Genomic DNA, 10,170 nt, shown 5'->3' on the forward strand with positions numbered 1-10,170 from the left:
AGACAATGTATTCTAGATTCCGGCCCTTGGTTTTGGGAAAAATCAGGCCTATTCATGAAGCCATGGAACCCATCATTCGATCCCTCTACAGTAGTGATAACCTCAACACCAGTTTGGGTGAGATTGCCAAGCCTACCCTTGCATCTCTGGAATCTCTCCTCGCTAAAAGCCATCGGAAATGCAATTGGGAAATTTTACTGCAGGTGCCCAGAAATAGAGGAATATGCCAGAACCACCTATGCACGCATCTGTGTGGAAATGGATTTCAGCGTCGGATTCCCAGCTGAAATAAACCTAACAAGTAAAGACTATGTGTGGAACCAGAAGCTTGATTATGAAAGTGTCCTCTTCAGATGTCGATCGTGCTTTGAGACGGGGCATCTAGCCAAAAATTGCCCAAAAGGCTCTGAGAAAAATTTTGCTAGAAAAAACCACCACAGATCTACATGGTGGGAAGGAGCACAAAAAGAACACTACACTGTCATCAAAGAAGAATATTCTAGAGAAAACTCTGAGTCACAAGAAATCAAGGAAGAAAGAAACAACTCTCAAAACAAGCAAGGAGAAAGCCCGCCCCAACAAATCAACAGTTGTGAGGATTTGAATACTGCAGAAAATAAATCTTCATTTAACAACAAAGCAGATCTCCTAAACCAAACTTCTTCTCCGACTATTTTCAAAAGAACGAACACAATAGATCGCGAAGCTAAGACATCAATGTCCCAAGAACCAGAAGAGATGAAGGAGATGCAAGACAAAGGAAGTTGGAAGACCGTAGAGAAAAGAAAGAAAGCTACAACACCAATCTCGCCAAGAAAGACGAGGAGCCAGACAAGTAAAAATTAAGAAAATTGTAGGTCCGATAGACCAATTTGGTCTCAGTGGACGTTAACCATCATCATCATCATCATCATATATATATATATATATATATATATATATAAAGAATTGACATTGAAAAGAATGATAATAAGTTAATAATTATTTATTTAATATTGAATAATGACAATTATTTTATATAATGCTGGTATTATATTACACATGTCTGTCATTAGAATATAGATTGATATAATGAGAGTTGTACAAATTGTACACATGTTATTTTTACATATTTTTTTCAAATTTATATTTTTTAAATTATTTTTTGGTAAATTAAAAAATAAAATCCATAAAAACTGTCTATTCAATACTTTACACCAATGACAAAATTGAATTTTGAATTTAATTACAAATCATTTGTGTTTATGGTACATAGTAATTACTATATAATGTTATTTTTCAAATAATTTATATTTATTGTAAATAGTAATTAGCAATATAATATATAGTAATTAATAATAAAGTACATAAAAGTTAATTCTTGCCATTATTACACAATAAGAGGGGAGGCATTTCAACCAATCATATTTGAAATAAATAGAAATAAATTTTATTTAAAAATAATAAATTTAATTTTATAATGTTAAAATTTGAATAAATTTTAAATTTTTTTAATAAAAAAAAATTAATAACACGACAAAAAAATTGAATATCATTATATCTTGCAAACATATTATTTTATTTTTTGACCTGTATAATAAAAAATGATCAGACTTTCTATACACCTAATAAACTTACTATTAGTTTATTTATGATAAATTTTCACAATATTAAAAATATAATAACAATAATAATTTCGAACAGATTTGCCTTCCGTTCGTTGTGATAGAAGCAAAATTCCACGGGCAATCAATATATTACTGCCTCTGCGTGTAATACAAAATGGGAGGTCGAAAACAGAAGGCAGGTCCGGCCACTCGCTCAAGATAACGTCCCTTCATGAGACCGAACCAGTCTAAATGGACACTGACACATAGCACTCGAAGGAGGTATCTCCTCTGCCTCTGAACTTCATGCCCTGTACGCATACTTTTAACGGGTTAGTCTGATTGTGTCTGATGTTTTTGTCATTCTGTGAAAATCTATTTGCACTTCAGACAGTAAACCCTTGGGCCCGTTGAATTGCTGTAATTTAATTATCCGTGGTAGGAGTAATGGAGACATGTTTAATAGGAATTTCCAATGGAAGAGAAGTGGAATTGGTCTGTAGTTGTACATACAGAGCAGGAGTAGGAGAAGGGTCTGCTACAGTGGGGCACTTTGGGTCCAAAAGAGGAAGAAAAACAAGTGGGGCATTATCTTTCAATTTGTGTTCAATGAAGGTCTCTTGCGTACAAACTGTACTGGCAATTAACGCGCATCCAAATCCCAAAATTAACACGACTTGCCCGCCAATACATCAGGCAGGTACTGCCAGTGGGTTAACTTCCGACCATGTAATACAAGTCCTTAAATCATATTCTGATCCAAAGCAGGCATTGGGTTTTTTCTTCTCGGCTGCCAGACAAAAACAATTTATGCACACCACATATTCCTACAATACCATGCTAGAAATCCTCGGAAGAGCCCGCATGGTGAAGGAGATGGCACGCGTTTTAGATTTGATGCAAAAGCAACGCTGTAGGCTTAATTCCCAGACCTATTTAATAATTCTCCGCAACCTCGGAATAGCAGGTGGTTTGGAGCAAATTCCTTCAGCCCTGGAAAAGATGAAGAAATCTGGGCTTATGCTTAGTGACTTTGCTTACAATGGTCTTATAGGATTACTAATCAAATCGGGATTTCGGAAAGAAGCCGTGGTGGTGTACAGGAAGATGATTTCGGAAGGATTGTTGCCAAGCCTAAAATGTTATTCTGTACTAATGGGTGCCTGTGGAGAAATGGGAGATACAGGACAGGTGATGGGACTTCTGGCTGAAATGCGAAAACTTGGCTTGAGACCCAATGTGTACACCTTCACACTCTGCATAAAGATACACGGGAGAGCTGGCAAGGTCGATGAAGCATGGGGCCTGTGGAGACAAATGAAGGAGGAGGGCTGCAAACCGGATGTTGTGTTGTTCACCACATTAATGGATGCTCTCTGTAATGCGGGTAGATTGGATGAGGCGACAGCATTACTGAAAGAGATGAGAAGCAACAAATGTAGTCCTGATTCTATCACATACAATACTTTGATAGATAAATATGGGGATTGTGGCCTCGTCGATGCTGCATGGGAGCTTTGGAAGGAGATGATAGCTGATGGATGTGCTCCAACTGTAGTTACCTTTACTACTATTATCAACGCCCTATGCACAGGTGGAAAAATTGATGAGGCACTTGCAGTGTTGGATGAAATGGTGGAGGGAGGGAGTTCTCCCAATCTGTATACTTACAATTCGTTGATTGGAGGTCTTCTTAAGAATAACAGGTTGGAGGATGCACAGAAGTTTTTTCAGGTTATGCACAATAAAGGGTGTGATCCAACATCTTTAACCTACAGCTTATTCATCAATTATCATGGAAAGAATGGTGAGGCTGATGAAGCATATGACGTGTTTCTGCAGATGAAGAAAAAAGGAATTTCTCCAAATGTTGTTTCCTTCAATGTTTGTATAGATAGCCTCGGGAGGGTAGGAAGGATTAAAGAAGTGAATGAACTTTTTGAAGAAATGAAACGGACAGGTCTGTCCCCTGATGTAATCACGTATAATATCATGATATGCTGCTATGCCAAGGCAGGAAAAGTGGATGAAGCTATTGGGATGACCTTGAAGATGATAGAAAGTGGGTGTGAACCAGACACTGTCACTAACAATACTTTGATTGATATTCTTTACAAGGAAGACAGAACAGACGAGGCATGGGAGATGTTTCACAAAATGCAGCAGATGAATCTTCCCCCCACTGTTATAACATATAATATTCTGGTAGATGGGCTTGGCAAAGATGGCAAGGTTAAGGAAGCAATAGAGTTATTTCAACGAATGAGGGAAAAGGGATGCCCACCAAATGTTATTACACACAATTCAATGTTGAATGGTCTCTGTAAGAATAAAGAGGTAGATATGGCTTTCAAGATAATGCAAGAGATGACAGAAAATGGGTGTTACCCTGATGAGATAACTTACAACATACTAATTGATGGTTTCATAAAAACAAATAGAATTGATGAAGCTTGCCAGCTCTTTGAAGATATGAAAAACAAATTTTCTCCAAACCTTGTAACTATGGGTACTGTTTTGCCAGGGCTTGCAAAATCTGGGCAAATGGATTATGCTTTGAGAGTGTTCAAGGAGTTCTATGATGTGATGGGACTGCTTCCCGATGATGTTGCTTGTGCAGCCCTAATTGATGGCCTGGGCAGAGTGGGCAGGTTGGATGAGGCAATCTTGACCTATGAAGGAATGTTGGCTAAGGGTGGTAGTCAATACATATATGTGGTACGCTCTCTCATCAAATCCCTATGCAAAGCAGGAAGAGTGTTTGACGCTCACAGAGTATTTGAAGAATCAAAAGATCGAGGCGTTGCTCTTGACACTATAGCTTACAATACTCTTATTGATTGGTTATGTAAAGCTGACCATATGCATATTGCCTGGGATCTTTTCAAACAGATGAAGAAGTCAGGTTGTAATCCAAATGTTTACACTTACAACGCCTTCTTTGATGCTCTTGGAAAGGCTGGAAAGATGGATGATGCTTTCAAGCTTCTTGATGAGATGCGTGCTAGAGGATGCAAGATGAATACAGTAAACTACAACACCCTCATATCAGGTCTTGTGATGGCCGGTAGAGTGGATGAGGCCATAGATTTGTATGGTCATATGGTGAAGAGGGGATATCTTCTCTCCCCATCTACTTATGGTCCTCTTATTGATGGACTTGGTAAGGCAGGAAGAGTATCTGAGGCCAATCACTTCTTTCAAGAAATGATTGAAAACGGGTGCAGGCCTAATTGTGCAGTTTACAATATTCTCATGAACGCCTTTGGGAAGGTAGGGGATGTAGATGAAGCTTGTCAGCTTTTCGAGAGAATGGTAGCAGAGGGCATAAAACCTGATGTAAAATCATACACTATTCTCATAGACAGTCTTTGTATGGTTGATAGGGTAGATGAGGCTTTTCATTTCTTTGTAGAACTGAAGTCTAGTGGCTTGAAGCCTGATACGATCGTGTATAATATCATCATCGATGGACTGGGCAAAGCTGAAAAATTGGAGGAAGCATTTAAAGTTTTTGAGGAAATGAAGAACAGTGGTTCTATCCCAAACTTGTTTGCTTACAATTCCTTGATAGGTCACCTTGGAAAGGTTGGTATGATGGAGGAAGCAGGTGAGGTATATGCAGAACTCCTTTCTAGGGGTTATGAACCAAATGTTGCTACCTACAATGCACTAATTCGCGCGTTTAGCATAGCAGGCAGAGTGGATCGTGCATATGCAATCTTTGAAGAGATGATGGCCAGCGGTTGTGAGCCAAATCCATTAACATATTCTAATCTACCAAATGAGTTTTGAAAGGTGACGAGGATGTTTTTATTTTTTCTCACTTTGATGCATTCTGGGTTTCCATCTATAGAGAACAATATATGATTATCCTTAAGATTATTGGTCTTTTCTTCTACTGTAAAACAATTACATACCAAAATTGATTCTCAAAAGACTGGATCCTTTTATTTCTGGATCTCTCTTCTGTTTTCTGTTTTAACAGTTTCTTTTCTTGTTATCAAATTTCAGTGTTGGTGATGGTTTAACAGGATTATGATGTTTTGTGGTGAATACCACTCCACTTTGGTGCAGGCAATTCACTTGTGATCTGAGATGATTATGGAACAACACACAAGGTAATAGTGAATGGCGTTAGTTCTTTGGGAATCTGGGTTTCCTTTGTTGTTATGGTTATTGACGCTAAAGCTGACATAATTTCTTGCAGTTTTAATACATCAATGCATAAGAGATTCTTCTTGCAGTCATGATATTTTCTTTTCCTTTATCAATTTTGAACTTATCTTCTTTGTTGCAATCTTTGCCACTGAAAAAACTATCTTCTGTTCATTATTAATACTGCTTTCTCATTCCTAGAATTTCCTACTTGCTGCAAAGTTCCCGCTTATAATTTGCTGAAAGTTCTTCTGTCGTAAAGTACTAATGTTCAGGATTAACTAGTTTGAGCTTGTCTTTTCTAGATGTGTGCAGAAGTGCATAACAAATGCTCAAAGCTACAATCACATAGTTGAAGATTGATGGTGGCATAATAGCCTTGACACGAAATTTATTGAAGACAAACGAGGAGATACTGTGGCAGAAACAAATTGGGAGGTTTTTAAAAAAATTATCGGATTAATGGGTGTAGTGCCCTGAAGGGCCAGACTTGTCCTCAAATTGAAAAGGAAATGTAAGCTTCATAAACTACAAGAATATCTTGAGCTACGTGGGAGCTGTGAAAATCTTCCATATAAATAGACAAAATCACTGTAACAGAATATAAATTTGCTATTGAAAAAATTAGGAGGGCTTCATTTATAGGCAAGGCAACAGAAGATGAGATTTGAAAGACTATTTGTGAAAAAGATAATTAAGATTTGCTGCAAAGTTCTCGCTTATAATTTACTGAAAGGTCTGCTGTCATAAAATACTAATGTTTAGGATTAACATAGTTCAAGGCTTCAAGCTGGTCTCTTCTGGATGTGTGCAGAAGCACATAACAAATGTTCAAAGCTATAACCTCATAGCTGAAGATTAATGGTGGCATGATAGCCTTCACAAGAATTTTATTGAAGACAAATGAGGAGATACTGTGGCAGAAACAGAGAGGAAGGTTTTGAATATTTTATCAGATTAATGGGTGATGTAGTGCGCTGAAGGGTCAGACTTGTTCTTGAATTAAGAAGGAAATTTAAGCTTCATAAACTACAAGAATATCTGCACCTATTCAGAGAATACAGGACAAGCTATGTATACTAAGATTCAGGATGGGCATGGGTGCTGTGAAATTTCTTATGTGGAATTAGGCAAAATCCCTTTAGCAGAACATAAAATTGCTATTGGAGAAATTAGGAGGGCTTCAATTATAGCCAAGGTTCGAGACTAGAAAGACTATGCATGACAGACATAGATGAGTTCAGTACATGGGACTCCTGGATGTCTCGGAAAACTTTCAGATTCAGAGTTCTAAGGAAGATAATATAAGTAACATATGAAGTAGGTTCAGATGTTGGCAAAGATGAAGCTGGAAGTGAAAACATTTTATGGTGAATTTGAGTCTGGCAGCATTGGAAGTACAAGACTTGTACATTAACTTTGTAAAATTATCTCCAAGTACAGATACAAGTCAATCTACAATTACTACCTCCAGAATCAAACAGTGGAAATATTATAAATTATCTCAAGATTCAGAAAAAGAAATTTGAAATTAGCATGGATGTGAGGCCAGCTGGATTAAATAATGCTCAGAATTTATGGTGTTTAACTTTTCGCATGGCTGTACAAGAAATACAAGATGAGATTTGTAGGAGAGTTTTATGCACACTTTTTCCTGTCAGTGGACCAGGTGATAGAATTATCAGTATGACTATCGTAAAAATGTTGGCAAATAGAGAAGGTTAAAGCCTTTCGGTATGCTTCATATCCAGCCTATCTATCTTGCAGTAGTAAAGATGATTATCTCTACTTCAAAACTAGATGCTTGTCAAATAGTGTGGTGATGCAGCATGTATACTCCCTTGAAGAAGGTTAAGTGTATGCTTGATCAATGTATTCGTTCAGATGAGCTGGTAATCATTTTCCTCAAATCTTGAGACCAAGAGACATTCCTTCCCACACTGTTTACTATTGCTAAACTCTCATTGCCAATAGAGATTATAGAGACACTACTGTTAATGTGAAAGAAAATTGACCTCCAGATTTTTTTGTTGTTGGAGAAATGCTTCACATATTATTGCACAGAACAAAGAGTTACAGCATGCAAATATGGTTTATCTTTTTTCAGGTAATATGGACGGTAATAAACAAAAGGCTCTACCTTGTGAGATTGAATTTCATATAAATTTTGACTGGTAAATGTTATAATTTCAGCCTAGATTTACCTTTCTGATAGTGTAAAACTTGAAACATCACAAAGGGAAGTTAGCAGTTCCATGTTCTCATAGTTGGAAACGCTGCATTAGGTGGTTGGAACTTTGCCATATTAAGTCATGTCAAGAATGCTGTCACAGTCCTATGTAAACCTGCAGGAAGCTTATTTCCATGAACCCATCTAGTACAGTTGCTAACCTCATTGAAGAGCGGAGGACTCTGGGGAATGTGATACGTTGGAAAGGGTGTAGATAGAGGGCTCTTCATAATTTGCTAGTGTGACGACTTGTACAGAACAGCCAGCAGATGATGACAGTACCATGATGACACACAATGAGCACTGAAATAATTGAAATTCTGAAGAATCAAAAAGCAGAGGTGGAAGCCATGGCTGCCAAAGAATAAAGCTAGGGAGATGGTAAAATGTTTTGTTATAAGAATGTCCATTCTTTTGACGATGAAATCATGAAAGGCATTGATCTCTAATTGATCACCATATGGCTGACTTGATTCATCAACAGGGATCCTGTCATAAATTATTTGTTCTTTCTACCTGTGTCTTGTTTCTGCTGTGAACTTTCTACCTGTGTCTTGTTTCTGCTGTGAATTAGCTATATTTTTACATTTTTATCTTCCTGCCACTTTGTATTCAAAACAAAGACTTTAGTGCAAGAAAATCATCACATTCATGGCAAGACACAAAAAATTTACCCTATGTTTATGTTAATAGCTCAGAGACGTGCTTCTGCATAGGTTAGGTGTCAAGCTTGCAGAAGATGTCATATTGCTTCTTTAGGTCCTCACTCTTGAGTAAGTGATTTCTATAATATCTTTCTTCAGTTAAAGTAGGAAAAATACATCAATTAACTTATTAATTAATGTTGACTATTGATCCCAGTTTCTAAGAATAAATACTTTAATTATTTAAGTGATCTAAGATCTGATCTCAAGTGGGGCTGAGGCTAAGGATCTAATCCTAGCCATCCATCACTTAGGAGATCTAGGGTTTGAGATATATCTCAATGAAAAATTATAAAAGAAGCCTAAGGGAGAGGTTGAAGATACATTATTCTTGAGAGAGCTATTTTCTCAGGCGAGTGAGAGACTCAAGATTGAAGAGAGGTAAAAAAGTGTGCAGCTACAGGAAGTTTGGAGCCCAGATTTGTAGGTTGAGCGCATAAGAGGAGGGCCGAAACTTGTGAGGCCGAGTTCTAGTAGCCAAGTTTTGAGTTTGGGGAGGTTGTGAAGGTTTATGCTAGACTTGGGAGGAGGCCAAGTTGTTATAGGTGGACCAAATTATGAAAAACAACTAGCATAGGTGCAAACCGAATTTCTAAAGGGGCCTATTACCCACCAAACATGGTTAACCCCTAGGAGAATTTTTTTTCTCCTCATTTGACAGTCGGCTAGCCAACAACCTTGTGATGGTCGGCACATAACATTGTTTCAGAGTTCTCCACCCATTGCTCCACTCAAATCTTTCTTCCATTTAGCATTCCTCTTGAAGAAAGGTGGATCATCTCTTGGTAGGTAATCTAACCATTCTTGCAATCATGTGCTTTCGTTTAATGTTATGGGCATCTTGATATGGATCATGGGGAAAACTGGATGATTGACCAATCTTGATGGTATCTTTGTTCCCCACACTTCACTTGGGAGGTTAGTCTTTGACTCTAGTCTAGTGGGACCTTCTTTGAGGCCTTAAGGTTTAGGGAGGCCACTATTGTGGAGGCACTAATTGATATAGCACATCCAAGGTAATCCATACCACTTTTCATCTCTCCTGATTATTCATCTCCATTCTTCAAGTTGGTAGTCAATAGTTTTTGGGATTGGCTTCTTATATCCATATCTTTGAGTCATGGCCCAAAAATTTGGCCCCAGAAGTTGATGCAATTGAAAGAAAGTTAAAAGCATGTAAAACCACATTGAAAGAAAATGTAAAATGCAAAAGATCACTGAGATAATATTTAGCGCTTGGGAAAAAGCTTAGCATGAGCTCTACACCCCCATTATGTTGAGAATTCAATAGGGCAGTGAGTATGTTAATTTGCTTTTAACTTGATAATTGTTTGTGTTATCTTTTACCTTGTTAGCTTTGTTCCTTATTATTACAGTGTGAGATTCATCAAACAACTACTAAAATAATAAGACTAGTGACATAGTATATAGGTTGCAAGCCAGGGCCAAAACCCCTCCTCTTGAGGGGAAAACCCTTAAATCTTTTTCTCTT

The 10,170-nt window shown here is 37.5% G+C and overlaps 1 protein-coding gene across 6 annotated transcripts; it reads left to right on the top strand.

The window, feature by feature from the left end:
* Positions 1-1,697: 1,697 nt before the first annotated feature.
* LOC149236968 (uncharacterized) lies at positions 1,698-8,124 on the top strand. Of its 6 annotated transcripts, none has more exons than XR_016246266.1 (4): positions 1,698-5,384; positions 5,601-5,707; positions 6,050-6,258; positions 6,559-8,124. XR_016246266.1 is itself a non-coding variant. In XM_089372552.1 (3 exons), exon 1 carries the CDS (start codon positions 2,034-2,036, stop codon positions 5,379-5,381), a length of 3,348 nt encoding a protein of 1,115 aa, XP_089228678.1. In that variant the 5' UTR covers positions 1,698-2,033; the 3' UTR covers positions 5,382-5,384; positions 5,664-5,707; positions 6,050-8,124. The 6 variants fall into 6 exon arrangements, 1 of the variants encoding a protein (XP_089228678.1); XR_016246265.1 differs by having other exon boundaries at positions 1,698-1,868; positions 1,977-5,384; positions 6,050-8,124; XR_016246264.1 differs by having other exon boundaries at positions 6,050-8,124.
* Positions 8,125-10,170: the final 2,046 nt, after the last annotated feature.

This window comes from Pinus tabuliformis, chromosome 8 (assembly GCF_031772625.1).
Source record: "Pinus tabuliformis cultivar Carrire ecotype Pingquan chromosome 8, CPIR1, whole genome shotgun sequence".
NCBI lineage: Eukaryota > Viridiplantae > Streptophyta > Pinopsida > Pinales > Pinaceae > Pinus > Pinus tabuliformis.